The 25,340-nt window shown below is 40.3% G+C and overlaps 1 protein-coding gene across 1 annotated transcript in view; it reads right to left on the minus strand.

Annotated features, from left to right (window-relative positions):
• The window catches only part of FYB2 (FYN binding protein 2), a gene marked incomplete in the record, with an annotated part of 262,855 nt that overhangs the window by 54,340 nt on the left and 183,175 nt on the right, over positions 1-25,340 (minus strand). Inside the window, 3 exon segments of the mRNA XM_053693621.1 lie at positions 279-365; positions 8,514-8,574; positions 10,088-10,110. Coding sequence (XP_053549596.1) covers positions 279-365; positions 8,514-8,574; positions 10,088-10,110 — 171 coding nt within the window.

Raw genomic sequence — 25,340 nt, forward strand, 5'->3', positions numbered from 1 at the left:
TTCACCATTGTGTGCTTATTACACAGCACTGTGTGTAACTGGCAACTCTCGGTTTCATTCTTTGTGTTGCTATATTGTACTTTCATTGTCATTAATAAAGCTCTTTGGGGGGAAAAAAGGGGGAAAGATAAATTCTACAAGGCATTTTGAACACATTTAAGTGTCTCTATAGTTTTAAATATACACTCTATTGCATTTAAAATTTTTACTTAATTGTGAACTAGTTGTCTATCCAACAATCATTTGTAAGGAACAAGATGTAAAATAGAAGCACTTACATATTAGTCTCATAACTGTCTGATTTTCTTGGTCGTTTGGGCTTTAATAACCTTGATTTCCAGTTTGTGAGTTTTTCTTCTCTTTCTCTAAATGTAAAATAATATGAAAATATTATGGTTCTACCTAGATTATTATAGTTTACTTTATGATCAATAAATGCTCAATGCAAACTTTATTGTTCATAGCTAACAATATAACATACTCAGAGCCAGCAGATTGGTATAGTGTGATTCTAATCTGTTTAAACCACAAACAAAGAGCAGATATAAATCTTTGGGTGGGAGGCATCATAACAGTAAAAACAGAGCTGGGTGTGTTCCCTGCTTTCTCTCAACACTGGGTGGTTTGGCTGAAGCTACCTCTACAGATTGCTTTCTAACCTTACTACAAATACTGTTGCAATATATTGTCTAAGGATAGAGATTGGAGATGGTGATTGGTCAACTATCTGCTATGGACACTTTAAAAGGGAGACTGCAATGTGGAGCTAGTATCCATATCAACAAATCTTCCTTGAAGAAGTTCGGACGAATCCCGGACGAAGCGCATAGAGGTGACGCAACTTCCAGTAACGCATCTGTTGACGTAGTGAAGTGTTTCCGGTGCTGGTGACCAAGGACGCCAAACAGGGTCTAACAGTACAGCGCTATTTGGGAAATTTGTTTTGTACTTTGGACACTTGAACTCCGGATCCGGTACCAGACCCTCAGGGGAGAAACCGGTGAAGTAACTGAATGCATTTTTTTAATCTGAAGTGTAAGGGAGCAAGAATTCAATGAATGGTATTGTCAATAAATAATCTGAATCGGAGCTGCACTCTCTCGCTCTTTCACCAGACTCTGTTAACAATTTCGGCTCGATCAAGGAATGTCCAGTTTTTGAGAACTGCATTAATTGAACTACTTATCCCATGTTATGGACTAAAGTATCTTTTTAATATTTTTTAAAGATTTTTAAAAAGTATTTTATTTACAGTATTGTATTATATGTACCCTATAGTAGGAATTTGTTATCTCAGAAACTTATTATTTTGAGCAATATCAAGTTTGTATACAAATTTATTCCGGAGGCATTTTATATTTATCAAAATTGACAACAGTTTTAGCGCTTAATCATTTCAGTTGTTGTGTGGTTTAAGACTCATGCTCTCCAGAATCTCAGCATGCCCTCATCGAAAGTAACTAAACTGAAGAAGTATATATTTATTTTAATTGTTAAGTGTATTTGAATTATAAAGTTTCATTTTAATTTCCAAGTTCCTTTAACTTTGTTGCCTCTCTTCAGCTACATCATCCAGCTCCTGATTCATGAACCTAAAGGAATTCACATGATATTGACTTACAACATGTGACGGACTCCGGCTACCCCGACTAGGTAGCTCTGCCAAAGGATCCTTCCAGCACCTGGAACCTGCAGCTATGTAGTGGAGAAGAGTGATTATAGCAGTTCCCACCCAAATAACTAGATAGACTAGCATTCAGGTGAAACAAGAAGTTCTCTTTATTGGGAAAACACACAACATTTATACACAAACTGATCTTGATAAGAGCCTTATCAGTCCTCCAAATCTCCTGCCATTACCGCACCTCCAGACAGGCTGGCGTCTGCATAACGTCCAATGGCCGCAAGTGTTTAGCGGTACAGGGAGAGTGTGTTCAGGGTGAACCCAGGGGAATGGTGGCACCTCCAGGAAGTCGCTGGAAAGCCCTTGGCCCCCAGTTACCTCAGTCCAAAAAGTGCCTTGGATTCATGACTGGGGGTCGGAGTTAGGGGCTACCCAGCATACACCAGGAAAACCTCTGGGAAATGGGTATTGAGGGGAGGTCTGAAACTACCGGTTCCCAAGAGGGCTCACCCATGGAAATCACCCCACCTCTAGTCCTCCCTGAGAGGTATCAATCTAGGATGAGGGGCCAATGGAGTGACCTGAGTTAAAGGGGACCAGGAATACATGCTGCTGTGGCCAGCCGGCAGTTCCATGGGGCTGGTCAGCCAAAGGGTGGTCTGCTGAGTAGGGCTCTGTTAAGCCATACAAGGGGGTTGTGGTCTGTGAGGACAGTGAAAGGTCTCCCATAGAGGTAGGGCTGCAGTTTCTTCAGGGCCCATACAAGGGCCAGGCACTCCTTCTCCACCCCCCTGTAACCTACCTCTCTGGGCAACAGCTTCCTACTGATGTAGGCTATAGGGGGATCTTGTCCTCCTTCATCCACCTGGCTTAACACTGCTCCCAACACAAAAATGTTGGGTGGGGTTAGGAGCGGCCATGACAGGAGCAAAGATTAAGGCAGACAAGGCTCTGGAAGGCAGTTTCGCATTCTGGGGACCACAGGACCTGTCAGGGAAGTTGTTTATGGGTCAGGTCAGTCAGCGTTCTTCATGCCAAATGGCATGACCTTTAACTGGTAGAGGCCGAAGGGGGTGATGAAGGCAGACTTGGGGACAGACTCAGGGTCTAAGGGGATCTGCCAGTATCCCTTGCAGAGGTTGAGGGTGGTCAGAAAGTGGCTGCGAGTGATTCTGTCTAATAGGTCATCAACTCAGGGCATAGGGTAGACATCAGTTGTGGTTGTGTCATTGAGCTTATGGTAGTCGATGCAGAACCGGTAGATCCATCCTTCTTGGGTACCAGTACCACCGGGAAGGCCCAGGGATTGTTGGATGGTTCAAAAACACCTAGATCCACCATTCCCCTGAGCTCCCAGTGCATACTGTTCCTGACTGCCTCTGGGACCCTGTAGGCTGCCTGTCATAGAGGGGGCCTGTCCCTGGGTATCCACTCAGTGTATGGCCACTGCGGTATACCCAGGGATAGTAGAGAACATATCTCGTCTATCTTCAAGGAGTCGCTGGACTTGCTCTCTCTGTCCAGTCCCTAACCTCTTGTCTAGGGGTATGTCGGTTACTCCTTCGGGGGTCTCATTTTGCCTGGGAGCTCTGGCATGGGAAGACTCTCAGAGTCCTCCACAGCTGGAGCACAGATAGCTGCTCATCCTTGGTCCTTTCTAGGTGTGCTGTTAATATGTTCACGTGAAAGGTCCAACGGACTCGGTCATCAGAACATTTGGCTCCTAGGTAGGTGGTGTCATTCAGCTGTTCCATCACCTGGTAGGGTCCCTGTCAGGAGGCCTGTAGCTTGTCAGTTTTGAAAGGCTTCAGAGCTATGACCTTCTGCCCTACTGTCAAGGTCAGAGTACAAGCATTTCGGTCGTACCTTAGTTTCTGTTTTCTTTGAGCGACCTGAAGGTTCTCACTCTGTTGGCAAGGTCCTTCAGTCGATCCGTGAGTTGTAGGAGGTACTCCACAATGGATGATCCTTCCTCTTCTGTGGCCCCCTCCCAATGGGCTCTCACTAGGTGTAGGGGTCCCCTTATATTCTGGCCATACACTAATTCAAATGGGTAGAAACCGGTGGATTCCTGGGGCACATGCAAAGAGGAGGTGTGGCAGGAACCTCTTGCAGTCCTTGTGAGTGGATGAGAATGTCCGAAGCAACTGCTTTAAAGTCCCGTTAAACCGCTCACATAGCCCATTAGTCTGGGGGTAATATGGAGCATGGTGCAGGGGTTTGATCCTGCATAGCCTCCACAACTGCCGGGTGATCTCCACAGTGAATTGGGTTCCCTGGTTGGAGATCACGTACCCTGGTGAATATCTGGAGCATTGCATCTGCCACGGTCTCCGCTTGGATATTGGCCAGGGGGATTGCCTCCGGGTATCGTGTGGCATAGTCAACCACTGTAATTATATACTTCTTCCCAGTGGGGCTAGGTCAGGCCAAAGGTCCAATTATATCTACTGCCACGCTACTGAGGGGCTTGTCAATAATGGGAAGGGGATGCAAGGGAGTTTTAGTGTGGTCTCCTGTCTTACCTTCTGACACACTGGGCAAGTTTTACAGAAGTCCTTAATGTCTACTGTAATCCCTTGCCAAATGAAGAAGATATGGGTTAGGCAGTGGTGGGTCCTGGACTTTCCTAAATGTCCAGCTAGGGGAATATCATGCCCTATCCATAGTAGGTCAGACTGAAACTTCTGCGGTGCAACCAGCTGACATTTGGGCACTGGCCCTTTTCTCCTCTATGAGATCCAGTACAGGAGCCCTCTCTCCCACTGGAGGCGTTCCTCTCCAGGGCCCAGTACCTACTCGGTCTCGGTAAGAGTCGAAGGCCGGGTCGCTCAAGGTCTCCTGGGCAAAGTCTGAGGGGGGGTAGGGTTGGAGTTGGAGTTGGAGCGGAAGGTAGGGGCAAAGCAGAAGTCAGGGCAGAAGGTCTGAGTAAGGTAAGGGTCGGGGCAGAATGTTTCACCTGGGTCCCCAGATCTGGTGCATTGGCTTGCTGTCTGGCCTGCTGGCGTATGGTCACTGGGCAGGTATCTGGGGAGTTATTCCCCACAAAGGCTGAGGCAAGATGGCCTAGGTCATTCCCCAACAAGTCCTTGGCAGGTAGCTGTTCCATGATGCCAAACTCCAAATCACGGGAGCCAGCTCCCCAGTTGAGGTGTGGGGATCCAATATGGCACCTCCAGCCACCCGAACGGCAAGGGTCCTTCCTGTTCAGCCGGAGGTGGGGGCCAGGTGGGGTTGGATCAGGAAGACTGTGGTTCCAGTGTCCCTTCATCCCTGGGCCACCTGCCCATTGACTCAGACATCCTGGCGATGGTGCTTGTGGTTATCTTTGGTCACAGGGCTGACTTTGTGTAGGACACCAACTTCATCTGCTCAGTTGGCATAGTTTGAAGGACCCACTGCATACAAGCAGTGGGCAGTGGCTGGATAGGTCCTGGCTGGTGCGCTCACCCTTTGGGCTGGTGAGGGGTTCCTAGACTGCTGTGCTGGGGGGTTTCTTGGCTGTGCCAGACAGTACTGTTGGATGTGGCTGTGTTGCCCATACTCATAGTACCCCAGGGATTGCTGGCTCCAGCCAGGAAAACAGGGGCCGACTGGGCCTGGGATTGCAGAGGAGCCACTGGAAGATAAGCTAGGGATAAAGCAGAGCGGGTTGCTGGCTGAGGTTCTGGGGCAGCCTGGTGCCGGGCATCCAAATACTGATCTGCCAGGGTGTATATATGTATTGGGCACTTGTAAAGCACAGCTAATCACCTGTAAGGGTCTCAAGGTGCTGCTCCACTGTTGGTCTCTTGTCTTTCACCCATTCCCATTCTCCGCTGGTCCCATACCTCCGCCGGGGTACAGATGTAAAATTGCTCCAGTAAGATGAGCTGGATAGCTTTGTCTCGGGTGGTTATGCGGCAGCCGGTGACCCAAGTGCCAGGCTAACCGGTGGGCCCACTCTGTGTATGGCTGCCCCTCTTGTCTTTGCAGCTCTCAAAACTTCAGTCGGTGTGCCTCCGCATTGAGTCCATAGCGGGCAAGGATGCGCTCTTTCACCCGGTCATAGTTGACTTGATCTTCAAAGGGAATAGTATGGAAAGCCTCCAAGGCCCTACCAGATAGCTTCTCAATCCAGATGGGAACCCTGTCTGTAGTGGCAACTCCCTGCAACCTGCACTGGGTTTCAAATAGCTGGAGGTAGCGGTCAATATCCTCTCCCTCCTCTTCCTTGAAGGCACAAAAGGCCTTATGAGGTAAGTTCTTTGGCTGGGGAAATGGGTCCAGTTGATCCGGCAACACTCCTCCCATTGACTTCTGGAGCTCCATCAGATGAACCCTGGTGGCGTCAGCAACTACCCAAGTAATAATCCCCTTGGGTGGGTTAGGTCCATAGAGGGCCAGCTGCCCTGGACCTTGCTCTTGAGGTCAGACATCATGGTCTCCTGGGAGGAGGCCCCACTGATCCGTTCTCCCTTTTGGCTACCACCAGCCTCACTAGCCTGATCGTCCTCCATTAGCTCCTCAATGATTACTGCCTTAGACTTGTTCCCTGCAGTTTTTCTTCAAGCCTCCAGTAGGCTCTTTAGTTCTCCCTTCCGGAGCCTCTCATACCGCTCCATCCGAGTATGTGTTCAGGTGGTGGTTTGGACGTACAAGGAAGATGGAAGCATCTCACCGCTACTACCAATGCGACAGACTTCAGCTACCCCGACTGGGTAGCTCCGCCAAAGGATCCTTCCAGCACCTGAAACCTGCTGCTATGCAGTGGAGAAGAGTGATTATAGCAAAGACCTCTGGGAAATGGGTATTGAGAGGAGGTCCGAAACGCCAGCTTCCCAAGAGGGCTCACACCCAGAAATCACCCCACCTCTAGTCTTGCCCGAGAGGTATCAATCCCCAAAAGAGCAGGGCTCTAGGATGAGGGCCCACTAGAGTGACCTGAGTTAAAGGGGACCTAGAATACGAGCTGCTGTGGGTGGCCGGCAGTTCCATAGGGCCAGGCAGCCGAAAGGTGGTCTGCTGAATAGGGCTTGGAAATCTTGGTTCCCTATGGAGCTCACGTCTGGCAATTATCCCATATCTTACCCTCCCCACAGGGTACCAGTCCCCAAAAGAGTGGAGCTATGGGCAAGGGGCCTCTGAAGCGGCCAGGGGTAAAGATCTACGAAGGATGCTGGGTGCGGCGGCTGGCCAGTAGATCAAGGGGCCCAGCGGTCCAGAGAGGGATAGGTCGGTCAGAGACCAACTCTTTCAAGATCAGGTTCACACACAAAGTCTCACAAAAAGCAAGGTCTGAGCGATTGCGGTTGCTCAGAGGATCCCAAAACCACCAATAAATGAGAGGGGTTGAGGTAGTAGGGGGTAGGGGTTTAACCCTTGCAGCCCGATATCCGTGACACAGCATATTTTCCACAGTGCTAAAATAATCATCTTTCAAAGATCTCCAATTTCTTCTGTTAAGTCCTTTTGACATATCAATAGAAAACCCTACTTGCCTACTGTGCTATGTCAAACACTCATCAACCATGGCACTGAAAACAGACTAATTTTCTTCAAAACTGTCCCTGCACTGATATGATTTAGAGAAAACATTTATGATAACTTGTTTCCTTGTCTTCTGATCACTTGTTTCCTTGTCTTCTGATCACTTGTTTCCTTGTCTTCTGATCACTTGTTTCCTTGTCTTCTGATCACTTGTTTCCTTGTCTTATGATCACTTGTCTCTTTGTCTTATGATTACTTCCTTTAATTGCATATCTCTACTTTAGGTCTTTCTTTTTTCTCAATTATTGTCAACCAAACTCCAGATACCTCATGTCTATTATTATTATTTATTTGTTGAGCGCCAATAGATTCCCGTAGAGCTAAATCATTATCTGTTCTCAGAGCAAACAATCCATTCTGTCTCTTACTAGTACAATCCATACATAATTAAACTTCGTTCTTGCATGTTTTCACCCCTTTCAAACCACTATTAACATCTCTGCTGGACTTATCTACAGCAGTTTTAAACATTCCAAAAAAAGCCTATTAACAGAAGATTAACATATGTTCTAACTAAAATATGTCACATACTAGAAATGTGTATTTGGGCTTCAGACAAATTTACTTTTGTCTGTATTTTACATATTCATCAAGTTGTCTAATACATGGACAGCCAAATACATTATTGGACAAAGCTGATGAAAAATGAAGGATTGCTTGATTAAATCGATTTGATCATTAATTAGTGCTGTTTTGCCCCCAAAAAGGTACAGGAATAGGGGGAAGGAGTTATATTATTTGGTTAATAAGCTCTTTTGTTTATAATGATGTACAGGGGGTATGACCATTCATTTTTCCCATAGTCCCCTGTCCAATCCTGCCATAGTATTACTAATAACTGATGTTGGGGACAGCCAGTCAGGCACTAAATACTGGATTTTAGTCATACAAGAGTTATACTGTATGTTCTTTTAACATTTAAAGATAGGTCCTTTTATTTGTTTGAACCCTAAAGTGTAAGACTTTTGTTAATATTAATTTTCTTTAATAGCTGTTCCCATTGGAAATAACGATAACAAACCTGAATCCAAAATTGAGATTCGTTTTTGTTATTTCCAATGGAATCAGCTAATAAAGGCAATTAATATTAACAACATTCTTACACTAAAACAGTCCTGGTTGTCTATATAATGACCTATGTGTAAGCCCCACTGCTCTACATGGTTTCAAAGTTTACAAAGAAAAATTACTCTGTCTCCTTATGTATCATTTTTCATCATTCTGTCATGTTTCCACATTATCATTTATTGTACTGTAGATTATGTTGACACTCTAAACATAAAAAGACATTATAACTGAATTAAAGAAAACATAGAAATACATTTACAAACAAATAAAAATAAAAATATGGAAAACATACACTTCTGGAATGTGATTCATGTCAGTTTCATAAACTTGTGATGGTTCCTCTGCTGGGTTACCTGTTGAGTGGGGGGAAAAGTCAATTTAAATAAGAATATGTCACAATTTAAAAACTCATTGTGGAGTACATCTCAATTTCCCCAACAGATTATAATATTATTTTCCTTATTGATGCCATTCAAATCAATTAGAAAACCTCAGATTTTCTCTTAGGTACGTCACAGAAAACCCCAGAAACCTTGGAATTGAGTAATTTATCTTACAGTTACCCAATTCATCTGGAAATTAAGAGATTATTTTTTTCAGATAGACTTTTCCACAAATTATTTATTATTTTTTTAAATTTTAGTTTATTATGGTTAACTTCAAGCAGTCAAACCAAGGCTCACGGCAATCTAATAATTGGATCTTAAAATATATAATCCATAAAAAACACACAGCATGAACTGCTATTGTAATTAACTCTTATACTCCCATAATACAAAGATGATGTAACTACTCAGGAACCTCATCCAAAAAATCTACCCTTCAAGACTATATTTTTCTGAAACTCCCTCTATACTAATAAATTCATTATTAAACCCTTATAATTAACCCTTAATGTGGAGGGTACCTTTGCTACAAGAGGTCTTGGAGGCAAGGGGCTAATACAGTTGAGCCAGTGCAGTAGAGTTTAACTATGTATGAGAAGTTGTGATTAAGGTTAAAATGGTAGGAGGATTGGGGGTAGCAGATTAAAGAGGCACAGTAGATATTAACATGGAAAGGTTGCAGTTAGGATTAATGTGCTGCATGTCCAAGAGATATATATAGTGCACCCCTACTGCGTTAACCATCTAAGGTTAAATTACAGTAGACATCTGGCAAGTGAATGGTTAACTTGTGGTGGAAGAGCCAGTGAGGTATGGATTAATGCAGTGGGGAACGTTCCCAGTAAGAGTTTCCAAGTTGGGAGTAAGAAGTTGTGGTTAGAACCTTATTGTGTTGAGGGACATTTTTATTCATAGTTTTAGGTATTGGCTGGTGTTAGATTCTTTATATAAGCCGGTATAATGATATAGGGCCCATTTTCTGCTCATTAACCATCCTCAATGAATTGTTACTGTTCTTGATAGAGGTTTTATGACTCATTAAAAATAACTAAGACTGGGCAGTATGTGACTACTGTTTTGCCAACACCTTTAATTTAATGCGTCTTGAAGCATTATTAATACTGGCAGAGTGGTCACTGCTTACTGGCTTTGCTGCAATCATTTGTGTGGTCACTGTAGTTTGAAAAATAATGCTTTATGTAATATACAGGCACTTGAGCTTGATTTGCAACTGTAACATGCCACAGTGATAATGTGCCCCTTCATATATAAAAAATTATCTGATACTACTATGGGTAATACATAATATACAAAATATTACTACTGCAACTAATAATAGCAACACAATACAGAGGAAAAATGCTATGTGGATAAAATATTAAATGACAAGCTAAGTTGGTATATGAGCATGTCATACACGCTATAAACAAATATACAGTGATCTAAAATCAATATGCAATTAAATAATATATTCACTTACTTAACTGCAGTGTTGATAGTTTGCTGTTTGAGATAAATAAAACAAATGTTAATATCTGATACATATTCAATAACAACGTAAGGAGAGTGTGACAGAGAGACAGGCACAGAGCAATCTAGTTTACAACAACATGTGCTCTCTTCAACACCATAAATCTACAATATCCTAAAAAAAACGGAGTCTTAAGGCACATACAAGATAACATTTTATATTCTCAATGGTGTATTTCAGATTCCATTAAAAGCATTTCTAAAACACATTTATGTTTGCAGGAATTATTACTTGAGAAGATAATAGCGTTCTTGTGCACGCCTTTGCCAGCCAGTAGTGGTGGGCTGCATATATTTTCTTATTTTCTGTTCTTTGTGTGCTAGTGATTATGTCACACATGAGATTATCAGCTCTTGGAGCATGTGCAAGCAGCAGATGCATGTGCACTTGACCTACCACCATACTAGCAGCAGTTTGAGTAAAATTCTCTGTAAAGCATTTTTTTAAATGCACTTCTGTAAACATTACATGCAGCTCTAAGCAGATCATTCTCTTGTAAAGATGAATCTGGTCCTCATCATGGGCTATTGTATAAATCTAAATAATAAATAAATCACACAGTACCATATTCTAAAGAACTCAATAACTGTCTTCCAAGGGAATTACCCCTCCTAAAGGATAAAAAAGGAGGATGTTTGAACTCCTCAATTTCTGGCATAGAGGCCCTTAACATAAACCAATGTCTACAAACCACTTTATGCAATTTAACGTATATTGTTAAAATCAGAAACAAAGGCCAATTTCTTAGTCCCACTAATTTTATGCCTTGGTTGAAGATCAATAGACTCCAATTCTCTAGGGGAATAACCTGTATCTTGGAACCTCTTGCGCATCTCATTTAAGCGCAATGAACAAGTTAAAGGATCGGAGACTATCCTCTTCACCCTAAGGAATTTGCGATTTAGGTACACTCCTAAAAACCCTAGGAGGATGATGGCTTTGACGGGACAATAAAGTATTTTAGTCCATAAACTTTCTAAAGATATTGGTTTCAAAGTGGTCACCAACACGCATTACCAAGGTGTCAAAAAACGCAACTTGATTAATGTGATAATTAACTGTGAATTTAACAGCTGGCACCTTTTCCTGTATACTATTGCGGAACACCTCAATGGATTCAATGTTGCCTCGCCATACAATAAAAAGATCATCTATATAACGTCACCATGCCAAACAGTTATGAAAATTAGGATCAGTATATACCACTTGTTCTTCCAATTGATCCATGAAAAGGTAGGCATAGGCTGGGGCAACATTCAAACCCATTGAGGTGCCCCGCAGCTGCAGAAAAAAATGGTCATCGAAGGAAAAATAGTTATGGGATAAAACTAACTCCAATAACTCCATGAAAAAATTAATCTGTATTTCTGAATATTTCTCTGATCTAACCAAAGAGGACCAGTCACTGTTTAAAACGTCAATATGGGGAATAATAGTATAAAGACTACTAAGATCCCAAGTAGCCAAAATAATGTCCTCTGGTAAATCAGAAAAATTTCTAATTTTATCCAAAAAATCATTGGTATCCTTTAAAAAAGGCTGACCCTGCCTTACAAGTGGAGTTAAGACTTTTTCCAGGAATATTGAAATAGGGCTAAACAGGGAGTCGATTGATGCCACAATAGGCCAACCAGGAGGATCATAAAGATCCTTGTGAATCTTAGGTAAGACACAAAAGTTAGGGGTTTTAGGGTTCTGTAAATATAAAAAAATTAAACATTTTCTCATTAATAATACCCTCTTCAACAGCCTTACCTGAAACCTCAATAACCCTAGACATAAAACCAGGCAAAGGATCAATATCAAGTTCCCTGTAAACCAAATAATCATTAAGTTGTCTCAAAATTTAGTTTTTGTATTTAAAGGTATCCATAACAACTATGGCTCCATCCTTGTCAGCCACTTTGATAGTGATATCAGGATTATTTTTTAAACTATCAAGGGCAACCTTTTCAGCCATAGTTAAACTATGTCTTATACCCAAAGCAGACGATTTATTAACCAACATATCAAACTCTCTATTAATTACATTAATAAAAGTGTTTACAGAATGGTTATAAACAGATGGAGTAAATTGACTTTTAACATGTAGGCCAAAGTTTGATGGATCAAGACAACTCATGTCTCCTTTAAAGCCAGTGACCATATTGGATTCAGATTCACCAAAAAAAGCTTTTAATTTTATCATTTTATATAATCGATGCAAGTCCAATTGCAATTGAAATGTATCCACTTGTTCAACAGGGCAGTATGATAACCCCTTTGACAACACTGAGTTCCACAACAGTAAGTTCGTGACTAGAGATATTTATGACATTATCAATATTACCTACTTCTTCATCCGGCATGTTCGCCGTTGCATACCTTGACCCTGATTCCCTTGAACGCCTGTGACTGCACCGCCTCCTTCGTTTGAAGTGGGGCTGTCGTCCCCCGAGGATGCTGAGGAAGTGCTCGCTTCTGTGGAGGCCAGATCTGTGGAAGTCTTCTTACCCTGCTGTGGCTTCCATTGTTTTGCTCGGGCCGATTTTGAAAACCTCCAGCCTGCTAGCGATAGACATTGCCTGCTACATAGTCAGACTCGTCACGTCTGAACTTCTGGCACTTGCGTTCCTCCACTTCCTTCCGGAACGCCGCCGCACCATCTTTGGCTGTTTGAACTAGGTGTTTGAAATCCTCCTCCGTCGAAGCCTCACGGAGCATCTCCTCCTGTGCTTTAACTTTCTCATCAAGGGTAAGCAATTTCATTCGGAGAATTCAATGTTAAGGATCATAAGAACATTTATTTAGAATTTGTTGGTATCTTTGACAAAATTCTAAATTCTCTTTGAAGAAAGTAGGTTGTAATCTTGACCGCATTCCCCTCGGGATACGTTTAACCCGATGGTATTCAGCTAAGGTAGATGAATGTAGCTGAATACTGCACTGTCTTTTAAAAAGTCTCTCCAAATCCTTTGAGAATAGATCCTTATCTGGTGCGGTTAAGAATTCTGTCACGCTCGGCCACTTTGAAGCTCTGGCAGTAATCTCTGTGTGCTTGATTGACAGGTAGTCTGTGCTGCCCCTTCCTGATGATGTCATGACCAGGCTTTTTATTCCAGGCTTCCTGTTTCTTCAGTGCCCATTTGTTTGTTCCTCTTTGTGGGTTCTGTGAGGAATTCTCTGTGGAAACTTTCTAACTGCTGATTTTCTGTTGCCAATCTCTTCAAGGACTGACTATGCTGGGTTAACCTTCAAACTTCCTGATTACCTGTTTCCAAACAATACAAATACTGTTTATTCTGTGAAACTAACTGCATGTTAACCTGCTGCCAAACTCTGCAAATACTGTTTAGTCTGTGAAACTCTCAAACTGCATTTTAACCTACTGCCAAACTCTGCAAATACTGTTTATTCAGTGTAAACCTTCAAACTGCTTGATATCCTGTAGCCAATCTCAGCAAGTACTGATTAATCTGTGTTAACCTTCAAACTACCTGATATACTGTTGCCAGACTCTGCAGGTACTGATTATTCTGTGTTAACCCTCAAACTACCTGATATACTGTTATCAAACTCTGCAAGTTCTGACTATTCAGTGTTAACCCTCAAACTGCCTGATAACCTGTTGCAAACTCTCCAAGGACTGACTATTCAGTGTTAACCCTCAAACTGCCTGATAACCTGTTGCAAACTCTGCAAGGACTGTCTACACAGTGTTAACCCTCAAACTGCCAGATAACAAATTACCTACTCCTGCATTATTAACTGTTTCTTGTTTTACCCTTCTTCTGTCTGAGTATAAGTGGACTATCCCTGCTCTCCTGATTCTGTGGAAGACATTTCCTGAAACCAGTTCCTTATTCAGAAGTCTTTCTGGCTGATATCTTGAATTACTTTAGACACAGGCTAATCCTGCTCCATATAGTGAGTACATTGTTTTTTGGAGGTTGTCATAGGGTCACATCCTGGATTAAACTCAGAGTGCAAGGGTGTTGTTTAAGTCCGCCCTAGCATTTGGGTCTTCTTCTGAACATTTCCTAACCTGACAAATTCCCTTGGTCCCAATGCGAATGTGGCAATGAGCTACAACTTCTTCAGAGTAGGAAAACACACCAGACTCAGAGGTGGGACTAGGTGTACTGCCTTTTTCCGCCATAACTTAAGATAAAGTTTGTGCAACCAAGCACACAGAAGGGTCCTAACCTCCAAAAGGGACAAAAATAAGCATCAACAGCTCCTCACAAATACAGAGGGAGTTCAACCTTCCAAAGTTGAGTGTCACAATCCCCACCTTGTCCACAGGTGTATAGATATATGTAAGAAACAACGGGCAGACACTCACGTAGATCAAAAGCAAATCCACTTTTACTATAACAAGGGCAGCAGTACAACAGAGCAACGTTTCGGGGCTTGCACCAATACAAATGAACACATAATCCAACCCTTAAATAGCCAAACAGCCCCACCTCCTCCATTCATGACATCATCACAACACTTAATATGATATACAATTTAAAGTGCCAACACAATTTAAAAAAAACACCAAAGCAATTCAAAAAATTAATTAATTCCATAAGGCACAACAAGAAGAAAACACCAAAAACAGTCATCACCATTTAAAAACAAATATCTAATACAATTTCAAAACTTATAATTAATAATAGAAAAACTACATACTGAGATTATTGATCTTAATTTCTTTAAAATTAAGCTGCTTACCATTTAAGCTGCTTACCATCAGACACTCCCTCTCATGCAATACTACACATGGTTTTTACTTACTATTTTGCCCATGTTCCAATTTCTATGTTGTAAAAACCCAAGGGACTTTACGAGAATGGATGGAAAATCAAAGGTTGGCGATTCGCCAAGCACTCGATAGAGCGGTGCATCAGATCAACCTGATGCAAGACACTGCACAGAGAAGTTGCACCCAGTATCATCAATATGCTATCTATTTATAGATCACATACCCAAACTGGACAGAGGTGGCGACAGGAACAAGGCGTTACTGATACGTGAAGATGAATGGATCTACAGGCTGGGTACCATATATTCGGGGGGATTGAACTCAATACCAGACTTTATACTATTGGTGTAAAGTAGGAAGGTGACATAGACATGGGGTGCTAGTCCCGGTGTTGTGGGTCCCTAAGGGAAAGGAGGATGGTATGCCAATTATATATGACAATCCTGCCCTCCAAGTACCTTTAACTGATTGGTGTTTGAGGCCTGAGTAGCCTTATACATGGTCAGGGGAACCCAACATCGTGGTAAGTCACTTATTCTCATCACAACACCTCTAAATATAGAATATTGTATCTACCAACTCAAGAGCATTGGAGGTGTATTACATACTGGGTGCAAATACCATTGGGCCAATACTCCAATAAATATTGGGGGTGGTACATGAGCCAGGTTTGGTGGAGGTACCCCACAATAGCACCCTTAAGGGGCAAGAAAGAGAGTGACAAGCTTTTAAAAGAGTTACCAGGAGTGTTTGAATATGGATGGTCACCCAATTCGTATACACATACATCCATACACTTGTTAGTATTATATCACAATTGCTGAGTCTGTACTTTATGTCTCATCTATATGGGTACACCTGAGGTGTTATATTCTATAAACATATAGGGAGTCGATCACATGTCTTCTGAAAGAAGCCTCCTGGTGACATACCTGGAAATCTTTGTTTATGTGATAAGCTTCCACCGTATTCACACCTTTCAATACTAAAACTGGTTTCCTAACACTAATCATACCAAAAGTAGGATGAATTGATACAGGGTAAAGATGTGCAGCATAGTACCTGTAGTTATATGTTTTTAAGTGAAGGTAATGTTAGCAATTTATGTTAAAGTACATAGGCTAGGGATTTTGTTATAGCAACACATTTTGGCATCAGTACATAATGCATATGCCCTATTTGTTGGAGGTGTACTCGCATGAGTAATCCTAAAGTCTTGTTTAGACAAGCGACAAGGAAGGTCACATAGTATAGTATATTGCAACGAGGTATCACAAATATACAAGTTGTAAGCTTTTACACTAATAGGTAGAATCCAGCTGAATAATAATGTAGAATGCTGGGCACTCTTAATTGAAACACTAGGGTTACTAGCTGTAAGCAGTATACGTAACCTCTGATTATGGGGCATCAAGTGTATCACTTTTATTTTTTGGGTGGGTATAATTTAAACTTAAGATTAATTCTTTGATTTAGAAACATGCTGAGTAAGAAACAACCGCACAACAGTATAATATTATGGCTTAAATAGATAGGCCATGTAAGGTTTATGTTTATTGAGTGGTAACAATGACGACAGGGGATAAACACTTATACTGCACTTTAGAACTCCTCCACTATTTCCACTTATTTTGAATGTAGACAATATCAATCATGGGGTGGATCTGTCTCTTACAATACACTCAATGCCAAATTCTGCGTATTTTATTGTATAGAATTATGTTATAATATTCACTATGTATATCCGGAAGTGACATAATTGCATTGCACTGCATATACTGTTGTTATTCTGATGAAGGAGAGTTGATCTCCAAAAACGTTCAATAAATTGTGATTCTTTTTTGTGAAAGCCCTGCGAGTGCATTCTTTTGGAGTGTGTGTATATATATATATATATATATATATATATATATATATATATATATATATAACAACAATTGAAATTATGGGGAGGTGAAAAGGGAGTTTAAAATCCTCCACTAAATACAAAATATAGGGAAAATAACTCATTGTGTAAACCATTTACAAATCTAAACAAGTCAGAAGACTTGCTTTAAACCCAGAAACTCTCTGACTACTTAAGCCTAGCTAAGCATAAAAGCTGTGTAATGCAGCAGTGCTATGGCGTAAAGGGAAGTCTGTCTTAAAAAGCAGGCTAATAGTAAAAAGGTGAGTCATTGTGAACCTCATTTGCATATCTTACCCAGATTCCTTTGCTGCATTGGAAACAGTGTAGTTAGAGAGTTTCTGGGTTTAAAGCAAGTCTTAAGAATTGTTTAGATTTGTAAATGGTTTAAACAATTAGTTATTTTCTCTATATTTTGTATTTAGTGGAGGATTTTAAACTCACTTTTCGCCTCCCCATAATTTTAATTGTTGTTGAATTTCCCCCAGAAATGAACTTTACCAAGCAGTGATTCAACCTACTCCCAGCTGATGAGTGGCAAAAACCACGAAACAGCTGTCCTGGGATTGGTATGAATCACTATACTTAACCCTAGCTAAGCATAAAAGCTGTGTAATGCAGCAGTGCTATGGCGTAAAGGGAAGTCTGTCTTTAAAAGCAGGCTAAAAGTAAAAAGGTGAGTCATTGTGAACCTCATTTGCATATCTTACCCAGATTCCTTTGCTGCATTGGAAACAGTGTAGTTAGAGAGTTTCTGGGTTTAAAGCAAGTCTTAAGACTTGTTTAGATTTGTAAATGGTTTACACAATTAGATATTTTCTCTATATTTTGTATTTAGTGGAGGATTTTAAACTCACTTTTCGCCTCCCCATAATTTTAATTGTTGTTGAATTTCCCCCAGAAATGAACTTTACCAAGCAGTGATTCAACCTACTCCCAGCTGATGAGTGGTAAAAGCCACGAAACAGCTGTCCTGGGATTGGTATGAATCACTATACTTAACCCTAGCTAAGCATAAAAGCTGTGTAATGCAGCAGTGCTATGGCGTAAAGGGAAGTCTGTCTTTAAAAGCAGGCTAAAAGTAAAAAGGTGAGTCATTGTGAACCTCATTTGCATATCTTACCCAGATTCCTTTGCTACATTGGAAACAGTGTAGTTAGAGAGTTTCTGGGTTTAAAGCAAATCTTAAAGGGCCATAATACCCAAATGTTTAAACACTTGAAAGTGATGCAGCATAGCTGTAAAAAGCTGATTAGAAAATATCACTTGAACATCTCTATGTAAAAAAGAAAGATATTTTACCTCAAAAGTTCCTCAGTAGCCACCTCCCATTGTAAAGGATTTCTAAGCAGCATTTTAGTGTGTTTGTCCTGGGACATCTGAAGGGACTAGCATCGTGCACTCTCATATTATTTCACCAATCAGGTAAAGGAAGCTTACTATGAAATCTCATAAGAGTTAAGTCAAATCTCATGAGATCACAGTAAGAGTTCATGACCTCAGCACTGCTGATGCTGATTGGCTGCTGTTCATTTCTTCATTTTTTTTTTAATTTTTTTACCTGCAGCTGGGAGCAGCTGAGTATAACTTTTTACACAGAACTTACTCTGCTGAGCTGAAGAGATTGTGAGGTAAAATATCTTCCTTTTTTACATAGAGATGCTCAGGTGATATTTTCCTGTCAGCTTTTTACAGTTATACTGCATCAGTTTCAAGTGATTTAGCATATGAGTATTATGTCCCTTTAAGACTTGTTTAGATTTGTAAATGGTTTACACAATTAGTTATTTTCTCTATATTTTGTATTTAGTGGAGGATTTTAAACTCACTTTTCGCCTCCCCATAATTTTAATTGTTGTTGAATTTCCCCCAGAAATGAACTTTACCAAGCAGTGATTCAACCTACTCCCAGCTGATGAGTGGCAAAAACCACGAAACAGCTGTCCTGGGATTGGTATGAATCACTGTACTTAACCCTAGCTAAGCATAAAAGCTGTGTAATGCAGCAGTGCTATGGCGTAAAGGGAAGTCTGTCTTAAAAAGCAGGCTAAAAGTAAAAAGGTGAGTCATTGTGAACCTCAATTGCATATCTTACCCAGATTCCTTTGCTGCATTGGAAACAGTGTAGTTAGAGAGTTTCTGGGTTTAAAGCAAGTCTTAAGACTTGTTTAGATTTGTAAATGGTTTACACAATTAGATATTTTCTCTATATTTTGTATTTAGTGGAGGATTTTAAACTCACTTTTCGCCTCCCCATAATTTTAATTGTTGTTGAATTTCCCCCAGAAATGAACTTTACCAAGCAGTGATTCAACCTACTCCCAGCTGATGAGTGGCAAAAACCACGAAACAGCTGTCCTGGGATTGGTATGAATCACTATACTTAACCCTAGCTAAGCATAAAAGCTGTGTAATGCAGCAGTGCTATGGCGTAAAGGGAAGTCTGTCTTTAAAAGCAGGCTAAAAGTAAAAAGGTGAGTCATTGTGAACCTCATTTGCATATCTTACCCAGATTCCTTTGCTACATTGGAAACAGTGTAGTTAGAGAGTTTCTGGGTTTAAAGCAAATCTTAAAGGGCCATAATACCCAAATGTTTAAACACTTGAAAGTGATGCAGCATAGCTGTAAAAAGCTGATTAGAAAATATCACTTGAACATCTCTATGTAAAAAAGAAAGATATTTTACCTCAAAAGTTCCTCAGTAGCCACCTCCCATTGTAAAGGATTTCTAAGCAGCATTTTAGTGTGTTTGTCCTGGGACATCTGAAGGGACTAGCATCGTGCACTCTCATATTATTTCACCAATCAGGTAAAGGAAGCTTACTATGAAATCTCATAAGAGTTAAGTCAAATCTCATGAGATCACAGTAAGAGTTCATGACCTCAGCACTGCTGATGCTGATTGGCTGCTGTTCATTTCTTCATTTTTTTTTTAATTTTTTTACCTGCAGCTGGGAGCAGCTGAGTATAACTTTTTACACAGAACTTACTCTGGTGAGCTGATGAGATTGTGAGGTAAAATATCTTCCTTTTTTACATAGAGATGCTCAGGTGATATTTTCCTGTCAGCTTTTTACAGTTATACTGCATCAGTTTCAAGTGATTTAGCATATGAGTATTATGTCCCTTTAAGACTTGTTTAGATTTGTAAATGGTTTAAACAATTAGTTATTTTCTCTATATTTTGTATTTAGTGGAGGATTTTAAACTAACTTTTCGCCTCCCCATAATTTTAATTGTTGTTGAATTTCCCCCAGAAATGAACTTTACCAAGCAGTGATTCAACCTACTCCCAGCTGATGAGTGGCAAAAACCACGAAACAGCTGTCCTGGGATTGGTATGAATCACTGTACTTAACCCTAGCTAAGCATAAAAGCTGTGTAATGCAGCAGTGCTATGGCGTAAAGGGAAGTCTGTCTTAAAAAGCAGGCTAATAGTAAAAAGGTGAGTCATTGTGAACCTCATTTGCATATCTTACCCAGATTCCTTTGCTGCATTGGAAACAATGTAGTTAGAGAGTTTCTGGGTTTAAAGCAAGTCTTAAGACTTGTTTAGATTTGTAAATGGTTTACACAATTAGTTATTTTCTCTATATTTTGTATTTAGTGGAGGATTTTAAACTCACTTTTCGCCTCCCCATAATTTTAATTGTTGTTGAATTTCCCCCAGAAATGAATTTTACCAAGCAGTGATTCAACCTACTCCCAGCTGATGAGTGGCAAAAACCACGAAACAGCTGTCCTGGGATTGGTATGAATCACTGTACTTAACCCTAGCTAAGCATAAAAGCTGTGTAATGCAGCAGTGCTATGGCGTAAAGGGAAGTCTGTCTTAAAAAGCAGGCTAAAAGTAAAAAGGTGAGTCATTGTGAACCTCATTTGCATATCTTACCCAGATTCCTTTGCTGCATTGAAAACAGTGTAGTCAGAGAGTTTCTGGGTTTAAAGCAAGTTTTCTGACTTGTTTAGATTTGTAAATAGTTTACACAATGAGTTATTTTCTCTATATTTTGTATTTAGTGGAGGATTTTAAACTCACTTTTCGCCTCCCCATAATTTTAATTGTTCTTGAATTTCCCCCAGAAATGAACTTTATCAAGCAGTGATTCAACCTACTCCCAGCTGATGAGTGGCAAAAACCATGAAACATCTGTCTTGGGATTGGTATGAATCACTGTACTTAACCCTAGCTAAGCATAAAAGCTGTGTAATGCAGCAGTGCTATGGCGCAAAGGGAAGTCTGTCTTAAAAAGCAGGCTAAAAGTAAAAAGGTGAGTCATTGTGAACCTCATTTGCATATCTTACCCAGATTCCTTTGCTGCATTGGAAACAGTGTATTCAGAGAGTTTCTGGGTTTAAAGGAAGTCTTCTGACTTGTTTAGATTTGTAAATGGTTTACACAATGAGTTATTTTCTCTATATTTTATATATTTATATATATAATAGATAGATAGATGATAGATATACACAGTATATACAGTATACTCACACATGCATAAACACATTCCTCAGACCTATTGGTCTGAGGAAGGGATCTGTGGACCCGAAATATCACTATGCAATAATAAATAACTTGCTTATTACTACAAATCCAGTGAGTTGCAGTCTGTACTTTTACTACACATACACACACACATACACACACACACACACATACATACACATATATATATATAATTTATGTGTGTATGTACACATACAGTATGTGTATGTATGTGTGTGTGTGTGTGTGTGTATTATTTTTTTGGAACATGTTGCAGTCATCAGATTTGAAATGAGTGTCTATTTTAAAAATTTAACCAAGAAAAAAAAGCTTAAATGCCTTTTTTTTTCAAATAAAGATAGCAAGATAACAAAGGAAAATTGATAATAGGAGTAAACTAGAAAGTTGCTAAAAATTACATGCTCTATCTAAATCACGAAAGAAAAAATTTGGTTCAATGTCCCTTTAAGAAGTGAAAAAAGGCACATGATTACCAATATGATGTGGGGTTATGATTGACTGTTTTTTACTTGCTCACCTAGATTGTGCTTAATTACTGCAGGGTCTTTAGATCAGGCTGGACATTTGCACTAGATATTTCCACACCTTAAGGAAACTTACTGAGGCACAGCACGCTCTTTACTTGCAATATTTGCTAAGAGCGGAGTGGAACTGACCAACATGGAGGCACTTGGGGAGCTGATTGCACCTATGCTGCAGGTTTTGCTGTACAGCTGCTGGCTAAGGATACTATTTTGTGGAGGCCAGAGCATAGGGCCCATTAGATAAGGATGGTGAGATTAGAAGTCACATGAAGGCTATATCACCTTAGATCAGGATGTTGAGATTAGAAGTCAAATTGAGGCTATATCACCTTAGATCAGGATGTGAGATTAGAAGTCACATGGAGGGTATATCACCTTAGATAAGGATGGTGAGATTAGAAGTCATATGAAGGCTATATCACCTTAGATAAGGATGGTGAGATTAGAAGTCACATGAAGGCTATATCACCTTAGATAAGAATGGTGAGATTAGAAGTCACATGGAGCCTATATCACCTTAGATAAGGATGGTGAGATTAGAAGTCACATGAAGGCTATATCACCTTAGATAAGGATGGTGAGATTAGAAGTCACATGGAGGCTATATCACTTTAGATAAGGATGGTGAGATTAGAAGTCACATGAAGGCTATATCACCTTAGATCAGGATGATGAGATTAGAAGTCAAATGGAGGCTATATCACCTTAGATCAGGATGGTGAGATTAGAAGTCACATGGAGCCTATATCACCTTAGATAAGGATGGTGAGATTAGAAGTCACATGAAGGCTATATCACCTTAGATAAGGATGGTAAGATTAGAAGTCACATGGAGGCTATATCACCTTAGATAAGGATGGTGATATTAGAAGTCACATGAAGGCTATATCACCTTAGATAAGGATGGTGAGATTAGAAGTCACATGAAGGCTATATCACCTTAGATCAGGATGGTGAGATTAGAAGTCACATGGAGGGTATATCACCTTAGATAAGGATGGTGAGATTAGAAGTCACATGGAGGCTATATCACCTTAGATAAGGATGGTGAGATTAGAAGTCACATGGAGGCTATATCACCTTAGATAAGGATGGTGAGATTAGAAGTCACATGGAGGCTCTCTCACTTTACATCAGGATGGTGAGATTATAAGTCACATGGAGGCTATCTCACCTTACATCAGGAGGGTGAGATTAGAAGTCACATGGAGGCTATATCACCTTAGCTCAGGATGGTGAGATTAGAAGTCAAATGGAGGCTATCTCACCTTACATCAGGATGGTGAGATTAGAAGTAATTTGGAGGCTATCTCACCTTACATCAGGATGGTGAGATTAGAAGTCACTTTGAGGCTATATCACCTTAGATAAGGATGGTGAGATTAGAAGTCACATGGAGGCCATCACCTTACATCAGGACCAGCTGACTAGAAACTTTACTTTGGGAACAGTGACTAGATCAGTGGAGGTTATGGGTCACAGAAAACTGGGGGTGCAAAACATTGACCAAAAACTTAGGTCGTACATGTTAGCAACATCAGCCTACTATTTATTGCCAGCTTTTCTGCCTCAGTTACCCCTCTGCTCAGCACAAAGCACTGGGCATGTTAATAAGGCAGCTGTTATTGAATGACACCACCAGTGGTTAAGATATCCATGTGTCTAGAGAATGTTTTTTTTTTCTTTGGCAGAAACAAATCTCTTTTGGTTTGTTTGGTAATTAAGTTTTTTTGTGAGCATACAAATCTGTCCGGTCACTGATGGATTCCTCATACTGAGCAAACTGCTGGGTTTTGTGGTAGTCTGACACACTTCACCTATTTCTGTAAATTATTGCTGTGTCAGAGCCCAGTAAGGGTTACTCATAATTTATCATTGATTGAAAAGCAGAGAATGTTGCCCCAGTTTACAGATGATGCACAGAGGTGCACAGTGTGTGAATAAGGCACAGAAAGTCACTTTAGCAATAAAATGAACATTTTGTAAAACTATAAACTGAGCATAAGTGACTTTCTGTGGATGAAGATTTTCAGAATTGTTTGAAACTTCTAAAGATGACTAATTCCCTTGTTTGTGGTCCCAGTATTGGACATATTAAAATTTTATGCTAAGTATATTACTATAGCGGTGCTGACCAGGAAGCTTTATGATTTAAGTCATTGTAAGCAAACAGGGTGTCTAGAGATACATTTGTATCTCTCCTTTTCAAAGAAGGACTTGTTTGGACCTGATCTTGATGTTATAATTTCCACTGTGTCTGGAGGAAAATTAACTTTTCTCCATCAGGACAAGAATTCTAAGGGAAATATAGAACAAATAGTTAGTTTTCATTCTGTTTGTCTATTTAGGAACCACAAATCTTCCTCCTCCTTATAATGACCTGAACCCTCCAGATCTTCCTGGAAGTTTAATTCCAGTTGCAGCAAGGCCAAGCATTCTATGAGCCTGCGCTCACTTCCAAATCATCAAAAAGATAGGGCCCCAATCCATATTCTTTACTTGTAGGGGCATTTTATTCCTATTTTTAAGAAGGCCTGATCACAGTCTCTCCAAGATCTCTGGGATCTAAACATAGTTTTCCAGGATTACAGAATAGGTTTTAAATCAAGACCTTCTTGAAGAAGGTGACTTCTGTCTTACGTTCCAAAAGACTTTCCAAATGATATCCATTTTTGTATGCCTGAAGAAAAGACCGGTTTATGGTCTAGAAACGCGTAGCAGTTTGTATGGATTAAAATGTAATGATTTTAATACACGGAAGTTGTTCTTTGCCTGCTATTGTTCTCCTTATTGAGCCTCCTTGGTAAAGGTTTCTAAGTGTCTGCGATACCGCAGCGTCTCAGCTAGCAGCCGCACAGACGCCAATTAAGGAAACACTGAATACCACCTGTGCACAGATCGCCGGAGATCACCCAGTGTGCTAACCACTGAAAGTGTTAGCCTGCCTGTCAGCACCAGTTACACGGTGCCATTACCTTTGGTAAGCCTTAACATCTATCACCTATTTTGGGTTCTGAGTCAACAATATCACGCTATGTGGCGCCCTCTTTTTTTCTAATTTCCAAATGTTAAAACTGTATTAGCTGTAGTTCATGTTTTGGAACGAGATTAAGGGTTTTACCATCTTTTTCCATTATTTTTCCAAGAAAGAGGGGATTTTTGGACCTATTTTTAACTTTATACAAATTTTTCAGAGTTCCTGTTTTCAAAATAGTAACAGTCCGGACAAATGTGAGGAGAGAGGAGCTAGCATTAAAAATGAAATATGATGATGTTTTAGTTAAATAAAACTATTTAAATTGTTATTATTAAGTTAATCATTATTTTCTCCTTCCAATAATGTTCAGCTGAAAAGTTAATCAAACATACATGAGTAACCTATTAAAATGGAGATAGTTCACCCCCAATAATTTCATTCATTTCTATGATTTATCTATGCATATTTAATGAAATATAACCAAATCAGTATTGGTCTGATATAATTATAAAAATAATCTGAAAAGTAATTAAAGCAATGATTTAAGTTAATTTAAAT

Source organism: Bombina bombina, chromosome 10 (assembly GCF_027579735.1).
Source record: "Bombina bombina isolate aBomBom1 chromosome 10, aBomBom1.pri, whole genome shotgun sequence".
NCBI lineage: Eukaryota > Metazoa > Chordata > Amphibia > Anura > Bombinatoridae > Bombina > Bombina bombina.